This window comes from Schistocerca americana, chromosome 5 (assembly GCF_021461395.2).
Source record: "Schistocerca americana isolate TAMUIC-IGC-003095 chromosome 5, iqSchAmer2.1, whole genome shotgun sequence".
Taxonomy (NCBI): domain Eukaryota; kingdom Metazoa; phylum Arthropoda; class Insecta; order Orthoptera; family Acrididae; genus Schistocerca; species Schistocerca americana.
In genome coordinates, this window is record NC_060123.1 from 59,073,192 (window position 1) to 59,095,573 (window position 22,382).

At 38.9% G+C, this 22,382-nt stretch overlaps 1 protein-coding gene across 2 annotated transcripts in view; it reads left to right on the top strand.

Moving 5' to 3' along the window:
- The first annotated feature begins 6,755 nt into the window (after positions 1–6,755).
- Positions 6,756–22,382, top strand: part of LOC124615413 (BLOC-1-related complex subunit 8 homolog) — a 129,978-nt gene continuing 114,351 nt past the window's right edge. For both annotated transcript variants that reach the window (XR_006979787.1, XM_047143280.1), the window contains exons 1-3: positions 6,756–6,970; positions 7,152–7,329; positions 15,593–15,700. Coding sequence is in view for 1 of the 2 variants with exons in the window: in XM_047143280.1 (XP_046999236.1) it covers positions 6,919–6,970; positions 7,152–7,329; positions 15,593–15,700 (338 nt within the window). In the remaining variant the exon portion in view is untranslated. The remainder of the gene's footprint in view (positions 6,971–7,151; positions 7,330–15,592; positions 15,701–22,382) is intronic.

The following is a 22,382-nucleotide window of genomic DNA, read 5'->3' on the forward strand; positions in this document are numbered from 1 at the left end:
ACTGATGCACAGAGTTCCGGGAGAGCGATGGTGAACTTCTCTGTCCAACTCTGTGATTTATGACCCTGAAGAGACACTTTCAATTGCCAGTGCATTCACTCCACAAAGCCATTCGCTGCTGGGTTGTAAGTTGTGGTTCTAATACGTTTCATACTCAGTAGGACAGAGAGTGATTTGAACAGGTATGACTCACATTGCCTTCCTTAGTCTGTTGTAATTCGTAGTGATACACGGAAATGGGCGATCCATCACTGGAAGCAATTGATCGCAATTGTTTCCTCGGCCTATGTCGACCATAGGGAACACCTCTGTCCAGCGTGTCAAACAATCAGTGGCAGTAAGACAATAGGTAAACCCTTAAAGTGGTGGAAGTGGTCTGACAATGTAAAGATGGATATGCTCAAACCTTTGGTACAGTGGAATTAACATACCAAGAGATGCGTTGACATGCCGACTAACTTTGTTCCGTTGGAAGGTTACACATTGGAACATGTGTTTCTAGCAATATTTGTCATATTTCAGGAGTGCTAGTTCTGCATGGTTCGCAGGAGAACTTCTGTAAAGTTTGGAAGGTAGGAGACAAGATACTGGCAGAAGTAAAGCTGTGAGTACCGGGCGTGAGTCGTGCTTCGGTGGCCCAGATGGTAGAGCACTTGCCCGCGAAAGGCAAAGGTCCCAAGTTCGAGTCTCGGTCGGCACACAGTTTTAATCTGCCAGGAAGTTTCATATCAGCGCACACTCCGCTGCGGAGTGAAATCTCATTCTGGAAATATTTGTCATGTTTGGCGACACAAAAGCTCACATCATCATGTTCGTAATGCTCCTTACTCCAGGGTGCGACACGTCATGTCAGGAGGTGATTGCCTTCTGCCAAAAGTCAACAGTCACAAATGGTCGCAGTTTGGTAGCTGCAACATAATAATACAGCAGGTGTATTTGATGCTGGCAGTGTAACACGATGGAGCAGTAGCCCTGATGGTTGCATCACAAGTCTAGCAGCCCACTGTCTGTTGTGCTGCAGTAAGAACTTCAAAACCACCATGTCAGTGATCCAAGAGAGAGCATGTGCTGGTGCGTTCATGTTTCCCATGACATGCACTATTTGGGTGGTGAACTGTTGATATATTCTAGATGGCACAGATGACGTGGTACGCTTTCCCTATCTGTAATCTCCGTATGGGCGCCATCTCTTCTTTGTGACCACACGCAAATGAAATAATTAGCTACTGCTCAATGGGCGGCAGATTCCCTCAAACACGAACAAGAATTCATGCTTTGCTGCATTCCGTTTCCCCAGTATCAGGTGGTACAGTCGAGTGTGAAGTGATGGTTCTGTTATGGTTAATATATAGTGTAACGTCGAGTGCTGCACAGATGCTAGTATGGGTGCCTGGCGTGTGGTCTCTGGGAACTGCTTGAGGAGCTCTATGAACGGAGAGTCACCAGTTACCATCCACATCACAGTCTCATCCACATGACGTACCAACCCTTGGCTTACCAGGCTGTAGTGGTGTCAAGGAGGCACCAATGACAGAGGTCAGGCAGGAGTCCATTGAATGATAGGAAGAGGTGCATTATATCTACTATGACGAATTGTCACACGAATATACGTCACAGACCTAAATCCAACATTAACATGACTTGACCATATGTTGAGATTGTGGAACCACTGGCGGCAGAAAAGTGGCAGTCATCACAGTTGTGGCGTGGCTAACAGGTGGATGAATAAACGGACATGTCGGCACCTGTGTCTACAGCTACTGTAGCTTTATATTATACTCTGTTATGAACAGTGTCTGTCATCACTGACTTTGTGTTGCATTTCCCTTCTTGCATGGTGGACTGCACTTCCAAACATTGGAGCCAAACCATCAGTGGTGCCAGTAGACTCTTGCTGATGAAGGTGAGCAGCTGTGCTTTTCTGGTGGGTGGTGGCGACGTATTTGGTGATTGATACTCTGAGTTTGTAGCAAATTTCGAAATGAGTTCGACGATCTGCGCTTGTAATGTGCTGAGAGTGTTATCTGCCTGGGACTGTGGCAACGCATATGGATTGATACATCTCTACTATGCCATCCTTGCATCAAGATCACCAGCACACACTGTTAATCTCCTACGTGCATCAGGTGGCAGGTATGATAACCAAATATTCTGCAGGATGTCTTCGTTAACAGTGTTGCTCGCTAACATGTGCAAGTGGCACAGTAGCCTTGATGGATTCGATCGCTGAGCTCTTCAGTGCTTAGTAGCTTCTCCAAGTTCTTCACCTTTGACTGCGAGACGTGAGTAATCAGGACGTTTTTGATAGTTGTGTAGCGATCAGTACTTGGCAGAATGTCTTGCACATCCGTGGCGATATGTTTGTTGAGTGCTGCGACAATGTAACTATACTTTATACCATTTGCTGTTACGTGTGTTAGGCACACTGGATTTATAACTGCATGAACTTCAGAACAGAATTCTTTTGCCAAAACAGTGGCTGTTTTACCATCACGCAATTGATTACTATGGCTACAGGAATCGCTGCAGTTGGTGGCGATTCCGATATCACAGTGTTATGGTGACGAGAACATGAAAGATGCACAAAGTGGTTAATGTGGATGTTCCTCCCTTAGCGTGATGTGACATGATATGAGGCATCAGTGGCTGTTGCATACCATGTGTCAACAACTGTTGTAGGTTTAATAATTTCACTTTATTGCAACTTTTGAAACATCGTTTAACTCATTAGGCGTTTTTTACGAAGGCAATCTGACAACAGAATAATTACAAAACAGAGATCAAATATAAAGCAAAGAAATGTTGTGTCAAAGGTTATCACTGTGTGGAGTAATCACTTACGTGCATAACACTACACTTCACTTAATGCTTCACTTCAAATCCCACACATTTGACTTAGGGATATGATGCCATCTGAAGAGATATTCTTTGATATTCTTATGGCTCTGAGCATTCGGGAGGACGACGGTTCAATCCCGCGTCCGGCCATCCTGATTTAGGTTTTCCATGATTTTCCTAGATCACTCCAGGCAAATGCCGGGATGGTTCCTTTGAAAAGGCATGGTCGACTTCCTTCCCCATCCTTCCCTAATCCGAGCTTGTGCTCCGTCTCTAATGACCTCCTTGTCGACGGGACGTTAAACACCAATATCCTCCTCCTCCTCTTATGGCTCTGAAAAACAAAATTCTTATCAATAAGATGTGAAGAGTGAAATGCGTAGTAGGCACTACAATAAAACAAGATATCATACCTTTGTTAACATCCTTTTAATTCAGTGCAAAGTAATAAAAAGTTCATAATAGCACATAGGACGTTGCTGCTGCATAAGAACTCTTAGGAACGACACTATCAGAAATATCAAGCATCAGAAACACCAAAGAGTATTTGAAAAAAATGCTTTCAATATCCTTGAAATATGAGGCATCAAGTGTAAATTTCTTAACAAATGGATTAAAAGAATAAAGAAGTGCTTCAGCGAGGTATGAAATGACATGAAGCTGGCAGAGCTAATAACTTGACTTGATGCTACATTTTTACCCAGTGATTGACATAAGTTATTCCAACTAAATAAGTGTTCCACAAAATGAAGGAAGTTATGGACACATACGGAATAATACAACCTTTGTTAATAGCGATCAGCTGTGATGTAATTTTTTTTAAAAATTGAAGCACTAGCTTTACAATTATAATTGAAGATTTCTGGTACAACGGGTATTATTGATAAGAATTTCAGTCAGAATACAAATACTGAAACTATCTGGTGGGCAAGACTTAGCAGAGCTTTTATTAGTAAAACATAGCTCGTTGGCATCCAGCTATCCTGTCATTAAGTCAGCTGTCCTTATTATCCGAAGTACCTTTGACTGATGTAAAAACTACTTATGTTCTGAAATGAGTCAGAAAGCGTTAACTGGTTAGGCAGTAGGGCCTGCTATTGACAGAAAATGAAAGAGCACGAAATTTATTTTTTTTAAATATTCTTGACCATTTCGAAGAGACAAAAGTGAGGAAAAATAATTTAAATAAGACAAAATTAATTTTTTCATTAGCAGTTTATATTTTAAGATGGATATTATTATCTACACACTTCTTCCAAACAGACTTTTCATTCTGTTTTATCTTGTAATATTGTGTTAGATATTACTTCATTGTCTCAGATATTGTCCTGTGCTGTAATTAATAATGATTTAATATATTACCTGGCAATAAGAAGGGCTTTGTGCGAATTAAATAAAGATTTCTAGAAACTTTTTGTATTCTTCAAAGAGTGCATTTGATGGGCAAGTTGAAAGGTTCTTGTGGTGAATCTTCTCCTACATCTCCTACACTATTTCCTACAATTCTGTATGAGAACCCTTTGTCAACAACCATTGGCCACCCTCTGTGACTCGAACAACTTAGTTTGTGAGAAGCTGGTTCACTTCTTGATATATCAGGGTAAATATTGCTAAGGTCATAAACTAGTCCGTTTGTAGGAAAAGTTTTTCTGGCGCAAATGAGAGGAGAGCAGCCTAAGAGATTGTATGGTATGATGGAGGGAAGGAGGGAAGGGTTAGGAGTAGAAGAAGGGGTAGGGGATGCAATGGAAGAGGGGGTGGGTGACTCACATTGGATACTTGCCTTAGGGTCCCTGTTACTGTAGTTATGGCCTTCCTGCCACTTCTCCAAGTGATTAACCAATGTGATTGGTGAAAGTGCAAGGAATCATGATGTGAATTCAGGACAATAGGTCGTTTCTTCATGCAATTTTCTTTACCAATGAGGCTACCTTTCCAGACGATAGAAACCTGAATGTAAGAAATAAGTATTACTGGGCTGCTGAGAATCTGCACTGGCTGGGGTACATTGAAAATCAGTGGTAATGTGGATTACTGAAGACTATGTAATAGGTCCTTACTTCATTGAAGAAACTTTAGTGGGTAAAGGGTACTGAAGTGCTACCAGCACTCCTGGGGTTAGTACCACCTGATATGCATAGATGTGTCTAACAGCACGATAGGTTCCAGCTCTGCACAGTCGCAGATGCAAGAATTTCTGGACAGACTGACTAGATCCCTTCGACATTGTTGCACATGCTGCAACAATACGATGCTTTAAATTCTTTCACGTCGTCAGAACTTGTACATAGTTTTCCAATCCAGAGGCCAGGAAACATCTGAGTGAGCCACAAGCGAATAGTGAGTTGCAGTAGATGGTTGGCATTTCTTCCACAGCGTTCCAAATTAATGATACTGTAAGAAGTGTTAGATTTATTATTAACGTTTCCACTGTTTTGTGGTATCCTATGACTATAAGATCAGTGAGTCACAGTCGGGATTCACCAACTCATGCAAATAAATGAGTGTAACTCTTTATAGGGATATGAAATGGAATGAGCATGTAGGCTCAGTTCTTAGTAAAGCAGGTGGTAGGCTTCAGTTCATTGGTAGAATACTGGAGAAATACAATCGGTCTACAAAGGGAATTGCTTTCGAATCATGCATGTGACTCATTCACGAATATTGCTCAAGTGTGTGGGACTAGTATTAAACAGAACTAACAAGGGATATTGAACATATACAGAAAAGCGCAGCATGAGTGATCACAGATTCGTTTGATTGAGGGAGTGTGTTACAGAGATGCTAAAGAAACTGAACCGTCAAACTCTTGCAGATAGACGTAAACTACTAACAAACTCTAGGAATATACTACAACCTACTATGTATCGCTCACGTACGGATCGTAAGGACATGATTAGAATAATTACAGCACGCACAGGGGCATTAAAATAACCATTCCTCTCACGCTTCATGCGTCGAATCAACGGGAAGAAAGCCTAACAATTGATACAATGGGATGTATCTTCTGTCATGTACATCACAGTGGTTTTCAGCGTATTGATATAAATGAAGTCATTAGTTTGCCCCACATTTTATTCACCTAACTTCTGATCTGTATTATCTTCTCAGGCTCTATCTGCAAAACTACTTTTAACCCTATTCTACTGCATTTTTTAGGTTTTCCTTTTTTGTTTGTTACAACGACTTTCGCTTCATCCACGGCATCTGTTAGGTTCTCAATTCACGTCGTGTATTAATTTGTGGACGAGTCTACCATTCGTATCGGCAGTGCCGTAGTTTATAACCTCAGTGCTCTGAGCAGTGAATACAAACTTGGCTTACTATTACTATGTAAAAAAAGAAAAAGCAAATGAGCAATGAAGTTTCTTGGTGACAGCAAATACAGCCAAAGGCTTGCACATCCGACTATGCTGACTAGCGATGACAAAAGTAGATGTTTATGAGTCAAGAAAACGCTGACAATATATAGCCTTTACATATTCTTGATCAGATGTGAAGTGCAAGCTCCTTAGTATATGTCTTGGAAACAGATACCAACCTTCAGGTTTTGTGAAACGCCTGCAGTTAAGAGTAGATCTACCTCTTATCTTCATAAAATCATCCTTTATATTTTATATGTGTGTACGCCTATATCTGTAACTATTTATTTTCATTGTATTATGATGCCAAATCCTGTACCGTTGTGAGATGATCTCTAGATGAATAAATAAATCAAATTGAACCACATATCTTAAGTGAAAACTATAATGCTCATTAAAATTCATTTACTGTTACTCCGTTAACATTTCTCAGCAAATGTATACATTGAATACTGGGCAAAGATATAAAGTAAGAGTAATAAAATCCTGGAGACCTCCATGAATAAAATAGCACTGTAGTACTTTGTATTATTAAAATCTTTGATATTAGCAATGTGTTGTCTGCTGTCATTGAGAGCAGACGGAATTCGGGGTGATTTGTTTATGTTTCTGAGTCCACTGCGGATTTTATTTAGAGGGTGGTTTAAGTTTACACTCAGGCCGTTGACTTTATAGAGTATTTGTACTCTGTAATTCTTCGAAATCTGCTGAGACAATAATGTCTGCTCACAATATTTCTGATCCTGAATTGGATATAAAAGTCAAGAAAGGTGTGAATTGTAAAGTGGTTGATTTTACAGTGTAGAATTTTTGCACATTGTGGTGTATCGATGTCTAGGTGTAGGCTAATGTACCGATAAGTATAATTAAACTTCAATATGCTTTTTAATAAATACAGAAAATTATTTTAAGATCTGACATTTTGCGAAATATATTTCATTATTGACGCAGCAACGGAGAGAATATCAGAAAATATGCACATTGTTGCCAATGAGCCTTCCTTGGCCTTTTATCGCCTCCAAGAACATGTTAGGAAAGCGTTACCACCAATGGTCGAAAAACGAGTGGAAGTCACAAAGCTTCATCATGAACTGCAAGGCCGATGCTACGATGTCGAATATGGCGTTGGGTAAGTTGTTGCACATTCAGACTTCAATTTAGCACGTAACTCCGAGGTGTAGTCTCTCAGACCGCGAAAGTACTTTCGAACTCGCAAGCCGAAATAAATTCTGGCGAAAAAAATCGTGTGAAACATTGATTCACATTTCAATCTTCTATATTAGTTGACCTTACGTTAACGCACACTTTAATGCGACTAATCTCAACGCCTGCTTTCTCTGACATTTAGTCTGATGCTGTACTGTGCTTTAATTGAGTCTTCTTCAAGCTCTTTAAGCAGAAGCTATCCAACATTATAATTAAATTTATCATGTCTATGGATTTTTAGCCTCAATTTGTAGATACTATTTCGTAAATTAGGTATTACATGCAATGGGGTATTTTGGCCTAAATGCAGCTATATAGAGGATGACTCTAGAGGTAGAACTGTTGAAAATCATAGCAACGGACACTCCATCAAATGAACAAAAGTGTAAGAAATAAATTATAAGGTCAATAAACTATAGACCAAATTGCATTCCAAATTATTCTTCAATGATGTCATTAGGAACAGTTTCCAAGTACTGAATCAGGAGGAATCTGAATGCACAAAAGAAACAGAAATGATAATTAAATCAGAACAAGGAACCAGCAACAGAAATAGTGAAAGATAACAATTTTTTTTCTTGAACAGATGCATTCAGAAGTTGACTACCCTGTTCAACATGAATATGCCACAGACATGAGCAAATGCTCTGAGTGCTCAACCGGATAAAGTGACAGAAAATATTGGTGGTAAAAGTTGCAATAATGAGTTGTTGTTGTAGGGGTTACTAATGGTGTTGATGAGCTGCTGTCAGAAGTAAGTCATCTCAACTTCATTCATTGCATTATAGTACTTTCTGACAATCTTAATTTAATTGATGTTTAGTCTGATGCTGGCCTTGTAAACTGAGAATCAATTAGCAAAATTAATTAACTATGTAAAAACAATTTTGTATCATTCATAAACATGAGTTTTGGGTATTGCATTTGTGTAAGCAGAGGTGACTACACGAGACACGGCCCACATTTAAATAGAAAAACTAAAACAAAAGACTCAAGAGATCACATACTGCTGCAAACATATTTTCTCCATGCAATGGACTGAAATATGTGAATAGAAATGCAGCCACAGTAAAAGATAGTGCCAGAACACTTAGCAGATGCAGCACAGTAAATCAGTGAATGTAAGAAATGCATTGCAGGCTGTTACAGCAAGACAGGAGACAAGAAAGCGCCTACAGCAGACACAGACAAGGCACACGAAGAGGAAAACCTTCTGAAGTGGCTACAGCCTCTTCATAAGACCACGCATCACTAGCAGTAGCATCATCACCTTCATCGTTATCTGTCGGTACTTCATAAGTCACAATCTGATAGGGATCTATGAGGATTGGGAAGCCATTGCTGCATAATGATCATGCAGTAGCAAGTGAGGAATCAGGAATAATAGCAACTGAATGCCATGCTCTAAGTGTCAGGCAGTGGTCCTCAACAGGGTTAAGGAAACTGGTATGTCAGCAGGAATGATTTTTGTTGTTATGATTACACAAAGTAAAGAAGTGGAGCCAAAAATTGTTGATCGGCAAAATGTTCTCAGTAAAAAATAGTGCCTTAGGTGGAAAGTGCGAGAGAAGTTCCATTAAGGACTTTTAGAAAGATTTCACATATATTTTATTGAAAGCTGGTGCCGCAGTGATGAATCGGAACACACATGTATGAATTATTTTAATGTAGCCTATTACTGTTTCTGTAAAGTCTTCTGAAACAATGTAATTTGTATGTAAATTATAAAATCACAAAAATAACTTTCTTTTTTCAATGTTTGACAGTATTTTGAGTAATCTACTTTAGACCTAAGAACTGATATTAGGAAGATGCAATAATACTGGCAATAAATAGATCATCCTCATGAGTTTGAAATATGTTTCTTAAAAATCTGAAGGCTGCCCTGGTTCACCTATATTAGAAGAGTGTAATTAATATCGTAATTAATATTAATGTAGTGAAAATGATGGAAGAAATAAAAGTGACAACTCACTGATACATCCACCCACATGTGCCTCTCCAGTCCTGCCACAAGCATATCTTGTCCTGCCAGAAGCAGGACTACCTGAAAAAGCAGCCATACCATATACCAACTCTTCCATAACTTCTGCTCACCATTTTATGTGAGCCAGACCACTAGCCAGCTGTCCACCTGAGAGCAGAGTGAACCAGCCAGTGGCAGAATATACTGCCAAGCACAACATTCTAGACTTCAGTAAGTGCTTCACAACCTGGGCCATCTGGGTCTTTCCACCCAACACCTGCTTCTTGATAACTATCTTTATAACACTTCCTTCAGTCTTATAACCTTCTTGGCTTTAATCTCTGCTAGCCCCATCCCACACCCATCACTACCAACTTTCTCCATGATTCACACTTAACTCTTTCTGCACTCACACTGTTCTCTCTGCAGTCTCCCTCTTTCTTAATTGTATCTCCCCTCATAATCTACTTCTCCATGTCATAGAGTGCTAGGCAAAACTACCATGACTGTGCCAGTATGAGGTTTTCCGATTTCACATACCTATTCCCTGTGCTCGCTGACTCTCCCTCTCGACCATCAGCCACAATTCTTCAACCCTCCCTCTATATCTCCATTCCCTCCACACCAGTGCACACACACACACACACACACACACACACACACACACACACACACACACACACACACACACGTGACAAATATGGCGGAAATGACCATAAACCACGATTCCAATATGGTGCATATAAAATTGTTACGTACACATTATGAGGACGAAAATACATTTAAAAAAACACACACATTCCGCAAAAAGCCCAATGACACTAACAGGACAAGCGCGGGAAATACGGGGTTTTTGGGTGGGGACAAACTAAATATAAACAAATTGAGACTCCCACCCCCATACAAAACCACGCAAAATGACGAAAAAGCCTACATCACAAAACTCCCCAAATACCACCAAACACAATATCATCTGGAATCGGACACTTCCCTTGACCCATATAGCTCAACAGCAGCTCCCGATCCTATAAATTAGGGCCTAACAGTTCCCTTGACCTATACAGGGTGTTACAAAAAGGTACGGCCAAATTTTCAGGAAACATTCCTCACACACAAAGAAAGAAAATATGTGATGTGGACATGTGTCCGGAAATGCTTACTTTCCATGGGAGAGCTCATTTTATTACTTCTCTTCAAATCACATTAATCATGGAATGAAAACACACAGCAACAGAACGTACCAGCGTGTCTTCAAACACTTTGTTACAGGAAATGTTCAAAATGTCCTCCGTTAGCGAGGATACATGCATCCACCCTCTGTCGCATGGAATCGCTGATGCAGCCCTGGAAAATGGCGTATTGTATCACAGCCATCCACAATACGAGCACAAAGAGTCTCTACATTTGGTACCGGGGTTGCGTAGACAAGAGCTTTCAAATGCCCCCATAAATGAAAGTCAAGAGGGTTGAGGTCAGGAGAGCATGGAGGCCACGGAATTGGTCCACCTCTACCAATCCATCGGTCACCGAATCTGTTGTTGAGAAGCGTACGAACACTTCGACTGAAATGTGCAACAGTTGGACTGAAATGTGCAGGGGCTCCATCGTGCATGAACCACATGTTGTGTCGTACTTGTAAAGGCACATGTTCTAGCAGCAAAGGTAGAGTATCCTGCATGAAATCATGATAATGTGCTCCATTGAGTGTAGGTGGAAGAACATACTGACGAAACTAAAATGAGCTCTGACATGGAAATTAAGCGTTTCCGAACACATGTCCACACAACATCTTTTCTTTATTTGTGTGTGAGGAATGTTTCTTGAAAGTTGGCCGTACCTTTTTGTAACACCCTGTATAGCTCAAAAACATCTCCCGATACCGATACCAACATTCACAGCCACACATTGGGATCGAACACTTCCCTTGACTTGTTATCCTTACGACATCTCCACATACAGCCGTCCCTAGTCCGAGACACCGGAACTTTAAGGAAGCCTCATTTCTTCACGACATACTGAACACTTCACGACTTCATCCAAAAATCTGAATAGTTGAAGAAATTTTATTAGAGACAACGCACTGTCCCCCATTATAACTGACAACTAAAAACTGTTGACCTTTGTCAGTCATATCCACACCTACCAAAGACATAAAAAAAGCAATTTACCAAAATTCACACACGATGCCACACTCGCAAACGAAACCAAAAAGTCACCTAACGCGCGTGTGTGTGTGTGTGTGTGTGTGTGTGTGTGTGTGTGTGTGTGTGTGTGTGTGTGTGTGTGTGTGTGAGAGAGAGAGAGAGAGAGAGAGAGAGAGAGAGAGAGAGAGAGAGAGAGAGAGAGAGACTATATTCTTTGTTATCCCGGACAACTAGGAACTGTTGGCACTATGAAAAACATTACAGCACTGAATAACACATCTTAGACTTACTAATGAAAATAGACATGGAAACCAATATACTTACACTCAACAACCAATAAAGCATTCATCAGTTACTCAGTGACATTTCTATATCTTTCTGAAAGGTTTCCCCACAGATAACTGACGAAAATTACTTTGTTAACAGGAGACTACAAATAGTTGATAACTCAGGGCATATGTCTTGAGCCAAACTCTGAAATGTCTAAATTAGCACAAAAAAATAAACAGAGACCCTCAAGTCACTACATGTATAAACAGTTACCGTGCAACTCCGAAAGCTAAGTAAATGCACAAAGACAAAATGAAAGTGCACAAAACAAATCTAAAGCCATGTGGAATATCATTAGCAATGAAACATACCAAAATCCATGTGATATAACCTGAAGGGAAAATCAAGGAAGTTTAATTAGAGATCAGAAATTAGCTGATTATGTAAGCAGACATTGCATGCAAAAAGTCAACAAATTGACTTGAAGGAAGATCAGTGATGATGAAGTTTACAGCCATGCTAATAGTTCTAACATTAATAAAATATAATGTAATTTTTCTTGGATTAGGGTCAGTTTCTATATGTAGTGCTAGTGTAATTTACAGATGTGTATCACACATTATAAATACATCATCTTTAGAAGAAGTGTTCCAAAACAAATTAGGTTACCAAAATAAAACCCCTATACAAAACAGGAGATACTGTAGAAGTGGGGTAACTATAGGACTATATCATTACTGCCAGCCTTCTCAGGCTGTCTTGGAAAATTCGAACCTCCTCTCTACGCTTCAGCACGGTTTCTTTGGAAGTGGTATTACGACAATAGCCATGGTTAAATTTGTGGGAGGGATAAATTCTGATTTATGAAGTCATTAGTTACAATGCGACACAATATCTTATTGGTACAATCAGAAGATGACAGTATAACAAAGATAGTGAAAAATCTTTGTTTACAATCTTAACTATAAAATAGGAATCAGTCAGTGGACATAACTCTGACTAACAATCAGAATCTGAGAATTAAATTCACATTGAACATACAATCACTTACAGTGGGTGTTCTCTAGGTCAATGACTTAAGACACCACCTATTCTGTTTTTATGTTAATGACAGCAGTCTCTCACTTTCAGTTCCTGCTCCCCAGACAGTATTTCAAATTGGTACTTATACAGTATGTCTAAAACATATAGTGTCTTCACCAGTCAAATATGTTTATAAAATTCAACTTTTCAGAACTGAGCCATCTTCAGTGCTGGTGCTGGTGTCCTAGGTCATACGTTCATTTATGCCTAAAATTAATTTTTCTGTAATTACCATCATTTTTAGTGACACCATTTTCAAACTATACTTCTTGCAATTTTGTGGAAGGCTTTAGATTTGTATGTTATTAATCCTATCATAATTTAAAGCAATTCAGGATCTGTTTGGAAAAAAAAGTAAACATGTAAGAACATGGGACTAATAATAAATTGTGGTACTATATATTCATGATGATTTGCTGATGAGCAGCTCATCTCGGCACAAGATGATGAAGACGTTGAATATATTACCAGGAAATAAATACAAAAATATTTAAAAAATGGGGCCTTCAGGTTGACATGAAGGAAACAAAACACATGGTAATGGGAGGAGCATATCACAGTTTGACATGGGAAGAAGGGACGGGACCGATCATGCATACTGAAGAGTACAAATACAGGGGTGAACAAAAATGTGGAAACACCACAAAAACAACAAATTACCATGTCTAATGCTGTGAAGGAAAGCATTCAAAAGAGCTTCCAGTCATCTCGAAATGGATAAATACAGTTCCTGCATAGTTTTCAAGAGAATCTTATACCATTCTTCCTGCAAAATAGTAACAAATTGAGGTAATGATGGTGAAGGTAGATACTCATTATGTACCCCTCTCTCCAAAGTAGACCTTGAAGGCTTAATAATAATGAAATCTGGTGAATCTTTCTGCTCACAAAACTAGTTCAGGACAAAGCTGCCATGTGGACAAAGGCCCTCTCATCTTGAAGCACAGCATCACCATTTAGGAACAAACTTTATGCCATGGGATGGACATGGTCAGCCAAAATAGTCACATAATCTGTGACGGTGAAACGGCCTTGCAGAGTAAGGTACAGCTGCCCAAATCATGACCAAACCACCCTCTTCCCCTCCCCCATGTCTCACTCTTGGGATGTAAACTCAGCTAGAAAATGGAAGCTGTGTGAAATGAGATTCGTCTGGCCAAATGACATTATTGCATTGCTCCATAGTCCGCGTTGAAAGGCATCAGCATTACATTTTTGTGTTACAGGCAGCAAATGATGAGTGGTTTAGGAATTCTTGTTCACCCTGCAAGTCCCTGCTTGTGAAGCTCCTCTTTTTTGTGTTGTTTTTATGTTGACAGGGTTCACAAGTACAACTTCAGTTCTGAAATTACTTTGCAGCAGTTGTCCTCTTATTTTTCATTACAGTCCTTTTCAATAACCAGCTGTCACCATCACTCAACAACAGTTTTGTCCATGTTGTGACTTAACGGATAATATTTTTTCTGCTTTCCCTGTATGCAGTACAGGTCTTTGATACTGTGGCTCTTTGAAATACCTAACACCTTGGCTAGTTTTGGTTACAGAAGCAACCACCATACAAGCACCAATAATTTGCCCATCTTTGAATTCACTTAGCTCCTTCATAATGCATTGACAACTACACAGAACACTGTTCTGACCATGGCTGACACTTATCAACTATTGAAGACATTGCATAGGTCTCATTTGTGGTCATATACAACAGTGCCATCTGCAGGTATGGATTGCATCCGCATTTATATTCAAGCATGCATTTCTCATGGTGTTTCCATATTTTTGTCCAACCCCTGTACCTGGGAGAAATATCACACAAGATGTTAAACAAGATAAGGAAATTATTTCAAGAACAAATTATGGAAATTTCACTATTGGAACATTAAACAGTATTTTATGGAATCAACAGAGTTGAAAGGAAACTAACAAAAAATTGTGAAAACAGTTGTTAGAAGCATTGTGGCATACGGCTCAGGAGTACGGACAGTTAGATACCGTTCGATTAAAAGATTGATAGCAACTGTGATGGGCTTTTGGAGAACAGCTGCAAAGATATATGGATGGGGAAATGGTCAGAAATGAAGTCATTAGGAAGAAAATGAGTGTCACAAGCTTGGGTTTTGATTTTGTGGAAGAAAAACAGTTCATATGATATGAGCATATGAAAAAGATGTCCGAGGAAAGATTGCCATAACAGATCATGGAATGGAAACTACCAGGAAGCAAACAAATAATAAACTTCTTGCAAACAATATATAATCTTGGAACATTTGTAAAGGAATGATAATTTCATATTGTGAAAGGGAGACTGGCATCACTTCATGAACATTAGTAATGACTGAATAACTCTCATGTCATTTAATCACTCTAAGCCCCATCATTGGAATCATTTTGCAGCCTTTTTGAAAAATTCAGTTTTGTTACAGTATTGATTTGGATGCTTGTCTTGTTACACTGCTCTCTCTTGTATATCTTTGAATGTATGGTAAATCTTGTCTGACACCATTGATTTCTCCTGCTTATATTAACTTATTTTTCTTTTGTAAGTTCTTTCACAATACTATATCCCTCTCTTTTCCAGAAGGTGATAAGTGTCTTAGCTTTTGTATATTAGTGTCAGCCTCACGGTGTTTTTGTCATCTTTCATTTTTTGTGGTTGTAATGGTCCATGTATTGTTTTTTGTTATTCACATTTGTTAACCCACTAATAGTGTGCTGATTATTTGTAGGGCTATAAAATCTATGGAAGGTGCTGAGGAAAGTTTTGACAACATACAGGAATTGTTAAAAAATGCAGTTTTCCTCAAGCAGCAAATAAAATATGAAGAAGCCAGAAGGTAAGATTTTATTTTAGTTGACACACACATGGGATGGTGTAGTTTTTCTTTTGTTAACTTATTGCTTTTAAGTAACACAAATCTTAATTGTATGTGCAGTCTGTATTATTCCAGTATAGATCGGACATTCTTGTATGGCCTGATTGCCATTGAAAAATATGACTATTGTAAATCATAATATCTCCAATGAATGCTGAATGGTTGTTGACATCCCATACTGCAAAGACCCAAGTATCTTTATGAACATAATTATGCTTCATTGTAGTCACACTTTTAAGCAAATCTTGTGTAATAACTTCAAAGATGACAGATGGAAAATTTATAAAGTGGTCATGTATCATCTCCAGACTTGGAAGGTAGTAAATATGTTCCCTGTAATTTTTACATTTTTTTCCATTTAATGCTTTTAATCTTATTGTAAAGTTTTTAGCACGTTAATGATAGATGGGGGCATGGCGATTAATAGCATGCAGCATATAGTGTTTGAAATACCAGAACATATTTGTAGCAGTAGTCTGATACATTTTACCAATTTTGTTGAAAGAAAGAAATGAAAAATGACAGGTAAAGCTGTACTAATTTGAATTTGTTACTGCTGTTTGTTAGTCTTTATGGATGTTACTTCAAACAGGTGTTGTATGCTCCTTAGTAGCTGTTTTCTAGAATAATTAGACTCTGGCGATTGTCTACAAATAGTGTGGTTTCTGATTGTTATGTACCCATTGGCAAGATATTATGTAAAAGTAAAATACATATTCAGTTTGCTTTGAAAAAATATATATAAAAAAACAACAAGGAAATGGCAAGTGGGGATTGAGTGAACAAGCAAGATGATGAAAAGTGATCCAGATCTAAAAAAAGTCTGTAATTGTTAGGTTTTGTGTACATTCCCACACTTGTTGCTTCAATGATTCCACCTGTTTGAGCACTGGAGACATTATTTTTGAGTCTGTGGCACTATACTTTACAGTATCATAGGTATACATCTGGACTGTGAAGTGTGTGCCATTTCAAAAGTCTGTCGTGTTGGTTTAAGTCAAGTTAGTTAAAACACTTTTTACTTCTTGTTTTATTTGAAAAGTTTGCAGCTAATAGTGGTTTGTGTCCTGTTTAAGTAGACTGCTGAGTGATATTTTCCTTTAAAATTTTTTCCTTAGTGCATAAAATATTGCATGTTTAGTGATTGTTCTGTATATTATTGATATTTTGTTGCATGTTTTGTTTCTGTAGGCTCCCTTCACTTCACTAATGCCTCTTTACCAGCCTTGAACCACGTACAGCTGTACTTGATAAGGTAATGATTGCCATGGGATTTGTGTTAAGCACTGTGATTAAAAGTGTTGTTGTTTTTACACCATGTAATGTGTAACTGAAATCACTAATGTCTTTAAAATTGCACTTGTCCAATTATTATATACACCAATGCTTGTGAAATTTGCAACACAGAGGATACACATGATTGATATAAGCATTATGCTGCACTAAAGATAGTATAATGGTGTGACTGCAACTCAGGATATCATAGCAGAGAATCATAGAGCTTGGGGAATGTTTCTCCAAAGCACTAGCAATGCTTAAAAAAAGTTGCTGACCAACTGTATCCCAGACATATTTAATAAGCAATCCATGTAGTAAATGGTGACAGTGCTATCTGCTATTCTTAGTAGGCAACTTCCACATTTCTCATTACATGTGGACAGGCACTGTGCTGCTGAAATTCAGTGTGTAGAGGAAGACCATTTTGGCCTCTAAACATCCTCGATGTAGGTCTGGTGGCCAGACATCACTTTGTCAGACAGCACCTGATACACAGTATATGACAACACACATTGTATTCTATGCCTCCTGTCATCTGTGGGGCTTGTAAATGATATTGTTCAGTTGTGTGGACTGCTATATTTTGCCCAATTTTGAAGTGTTAAGGAAGACTTGGTCATCAATATAGGGAGTTTGAACCAGGATTTGTTTAAAACACTACATTTTGTCTCTCAGTTCACACAGTGGCATTCATGTGCCAGTTGGAGTTTGAAGCATTTTTGATTTATGAACAAAGGAATGACAAGTGTACCATGAGTCCGGCTCATGGCATATGCACTGAACTGTAGATGTGGATGAGTCATTACTTGTTGTGACGCTATGGTGCCGAGCTGACCCCTCAGGTCAGAGCGATATGCTCAGGTATCGCCACATAAATGATGTGGCTTTCATCTCATTCTGTAATGATATTGCGTCACATGATATGTGCTTTTCACTGAGTATGACCCACTCTTGTTCACCAGTTCCACACAAGTGACACTCTTGTATGAGCATGTCCTATATGAACAAAACTGTAAGAAACATTCCTAGTCTCTCAAGAAAAGGATAGGACACAGCTATAGGCAGCCACTGTCCCTCACATTTTCAGAATTTTAACTGTTCATCCTAGATGTTGCAATTTTTACAAACATTAATGTAGTCTGCAGCTTTCACTTAGTTCTTAAATCACTTGTTTGGTTTGAAGTAGTTTTTATTTAATTTATCAATTTTTTTAAAAATTGTGCATGATGTTTTGTGTGCTTAATTGACTGTTTTGAGATAACATATTTTTTAAAAAATGTGTTTGCTTGTTACTGAAAAAAAATCAGAATTATCCAGAGAAAGACGAATATTTTTAGTAACCTTGTGCTAACCAGAAGTCTTTTGGTTGTTTTGTTGGGCATAGAACAGTGTAGTATTTGAATAAATAAAATAATTGAACCTTCAGTTGTATGCACATATTCAGAAACATTGCCTTTGTTGCAGAAGTTAATGTAGTTGTTGTTGAGGTCTTCAGTCCGAAGACAGGTTTGATGCTGCTGTCCATTCTACTCTATCCTGTGGAAGCCACTTCATCTCCAAATAACTACTGCAGCCTAAATTGTTCTGAATCTGCTTGTTGCTCCCCCTCTACAATTTTTATCCCCACACTTCCATCCATTACTAAACTATTGATAGCTTTATGTCTTAGAATGCGTCCTGTCAACCAACCCCTTTTTTTATTTCCCCAATCCTGTTCAGTGCCTCCTCATTAGTTATGTTAATCTTCAGCATTCTTCTATAAAATCATAATTCAAAAGCCTCTACTCTCTTCGTATCTAAACTGTTTGTCATTCTTGTTTCACTTGCATACATGGTTACACTCCAGCCTTTCAATGATTTAAAGTGCCACAAGTAAAGGATGAAATAGGCTGGACCACCAAGTGGTGCTGTGTGCACATCAGTCAGAATTTCAACATAACATACAGTCACATCACACAACCCAGTATCAGATGAGGAAAGTATAGTTGCGAGGGACCACCCGTCTTACAAAAAGTGTGAATATACAAAGTTTGTAATGTTATGCATAAGCAAGCTTGCTGATCAGCCACCTAGATTTGATATTAGGTGAGGTGAATTTGTTTGTGAAGCTATATGGCCCCAGGGCCAAGAGTGTGTCACGGTCGGGTGGGCTGCAGTGGCTGCTGCAGGCAAGCCAGATGCAGGGGCATCAGCAAAGGGTCGGATGTGGATAAAAGCCAATATGGGGAATTCTGATGATGGACAAATTTCTTAAGAGGACAGACAATGCTTCTAGAAATGATGGAGTGTCAGATAAGCTGAAAGATGGTTTCTTACAGATCTTTGAGAATGTATAATAATTTACAGTCAAGTATTAAAACAAACCTGAATACATTTGCAATCTCAGAAAAATTAGTAGCATCCACTGGCACACCAATATTCCAATATCTTTAAAACTACGGAAGTTAATATTTCACAGCAAACAAACATTTTCGCAATGAATTTCTGAACCATCAACTTTTAAATGCTTCATGCGATTTCAACATACAATATCTCAGATGACAGTATGGCAAGATAGCAATCATCTCTGAAAGCTATGTATCTGCATCTATTTTAGTTCTTGATTTAATACATTTTTTACATCTTTTCATTATGCAAATGTTTGTCAGAACATCATATCCTCCACAATTACACAGCAAATGAATACAGCTTGAGTACCTCTGAACAGTGTACTACTTTGCCAGTAACTTTATTTAAATATTAATTACAACTGATAATATAAAATCATGATAATTTAAGACCTTCATAAAAGAGTGCTGAAATATGCTTCTAACAAGCAGGCCTAAATAATTGTTTAAACAATATTAACAACAATCTTTTGTCATTTATTGTGAGTGTAATTGTGCTAGAATATTGGATTATTTATTTATGGACGAACTTTATTTATATTTATTGTGAATGATCCGAGTGTGACCAAATGTTTATAACATTTCTTTGTTTGAATGCTGGTGTGATATATACTTTAGACTGGGAAGTGGTCAGCTTGAGTCATATGATGTCTGTAGAACTTTAGAACAATGTATTTGGTGGATATGGCCTTGAGCCAGTGGAAAAGCAGACATTAGCAGAACGCTATGGGAGTCAAGTGGAGACTGGGGCTTTTCGAGTGAAGAGCTCAAGGGAGAGATTCTGGGCACTTTTATGTGAATTCTGGTAAGAGGCGGACCTGCTTGTGGTAACAAGTGGTATTCTATCACGGACGTGTTGGGTTCTGTGCAGTGAATGGCTGCTACCAGACTTTAACTTCTGAAGGGATTTTATGATTTGAGAGGTCTGAAAGTTCTCCAGAGTAGGACTCTGCATTATGGAACTGAGGATGGACACACTATGAGTTAGCATTCTTCTATCACATGTGATGGTTTGTAAATCATCAAGCTGAATCCTGAACTGTTTTGAGATGGTGTATATTTCATGTATTGTGATTACAAAATGGACTTAGTTTTCAAGTATCTTCGATTACAAAAGTTTTGGAGATTTTGCTACCATTCTCATAATGCTCCCAATGTAACTTTGCTGCATTTGATAATGATATTTTCTGTCTCTATTTTAATTGAATATTGTAGTACCACTTCCCATGTATTTGAGATGTCCTTTCTTGAATAAACATTACTCAACATAGTTCTCTGTCATCTACATCAGTTATAGACATTAGAATGGAAAATTTGTTATCAAATTATTCATATAGCTTTTATTTTGTATTTCTGTGTATTTTATTAACTCACAGTTCTAGCCAGTGACTGCAGGATCACAGCTACAGCTACATTTGCAGTGAATTAGCTGTGTGGCATGAAAGCAGACATGTGTAGTTCGAACCTATTACCACATTGAGCTATCCTTTTTTAAATAAAGCCATGCATAATCCAGGTGCCTAAAGTATGAGTAATCACAAGTAAAGACGCAGCTGGTTTGATCATATGGGAGGCTGTTTAGAAGAGCAACTACTCTAACATTAACCATTAGGTAACATCACAAGTTCATATGGTAAAGTTTGCAAATGAAAAGAATAGGAAAAGTGTCATTCAGATATTTCAGAATATTATTTATTTACTAAAGAAAATACATACGTATACATATAATATAATATTTAGAAGGCAGTATGAAGTGTCCCCCCTTTTTTTTTTTTTTAAAAAAGGAAAATAATCCTAAGTTGGTGATGTGCTGTTGGATCGTTTTTAGCAAGGGGTTGGTGTTCCTCAGGACAGTGTTTAAAGTGTTAGCCTCTTTGCTGTACAATGCTCCTTGTTTGTGGATGATTTTGCAGTTTTATATTCCTCTTCCAGTGTTGCAACGCCTCCTGTGGGTCCGGGGGTTAGAACAGGCCCAAGGTATTCCTGCCTGTCGTAAGAGGTGACTAAAAGGAGTCTCACACATTGTGACCTTCATGTGATGGTCCCCTGTAGGGTTTTACCTCCATTTTTTAAAGTTTTCCCAAAAGGTGAGCCAATTGGGTAAGGGCGCCTTACATGGTGCATCGTGTCCATCATGCACTGAGACCTATCGCATCCTTCGCCGATGTGGATCTGCACTTCTGCTCATTCTCCAACTGTTGGACAAGGTCACCCTCCTGGGTACATATTTTTCCAACTGTGCAGTATTGTTTTGTACGGTGATGATGATAATAGACTTGTTTGCTTTGTTGCACCTGAAATCCAGTATGGAAGCCAGTCTCTTCTGGAAGGGCCGTCATATACCCTGTTGGTTGTAGCCCCCTGACGACACAGGGATCATTCTGCTAATGCCTGCACCGTTAACTCCCCACATATACTGAGGAGTAGATGCATCGGGACCCCCGGCAATGGCCATCCTGCCAAGTGGTCTTTGCTGCAGCTGGATGGCGTCTGTGGGGAGGGCCCCTGGTCAGAGTGGGTGGCATCAGAGTGGATGACACATGATGAAGCATAGTACATCATCTCTTGCTGGTGGTCAAACACCAGTAGTCTCTAAGCATTCACAGGCTCAATTCAGACCCCAAATCAATCCCCTCCCTGGCCACATCATGGGAGGAACGTTAGGCCAAGGATGGCAGCAGCTCTTATTCTCCCTAGTACCTTGTATGTTCGAGAGCTGATGAGGAATCTTTCATGATGATGAAGCCTCAGTTTTTTGTTGAGCATTTAGACAGCAAGTTTGGGGACATGGAGGGCTTGTCCAAAATGAGATCTGGGTCGGTCTTGATCAAAACAGCATCCTCTGTCCAGTCACGTGTATTACTTGCCTGTGACAAGTTGGGGGTTGTTTCTGTAACTGTAACGCCCCATAAGAGCTTAAATATGGTCCAGGGTGTCATATTTCAAAGGGACCTTCTTTTTCAGTCTGACAGTGAGCT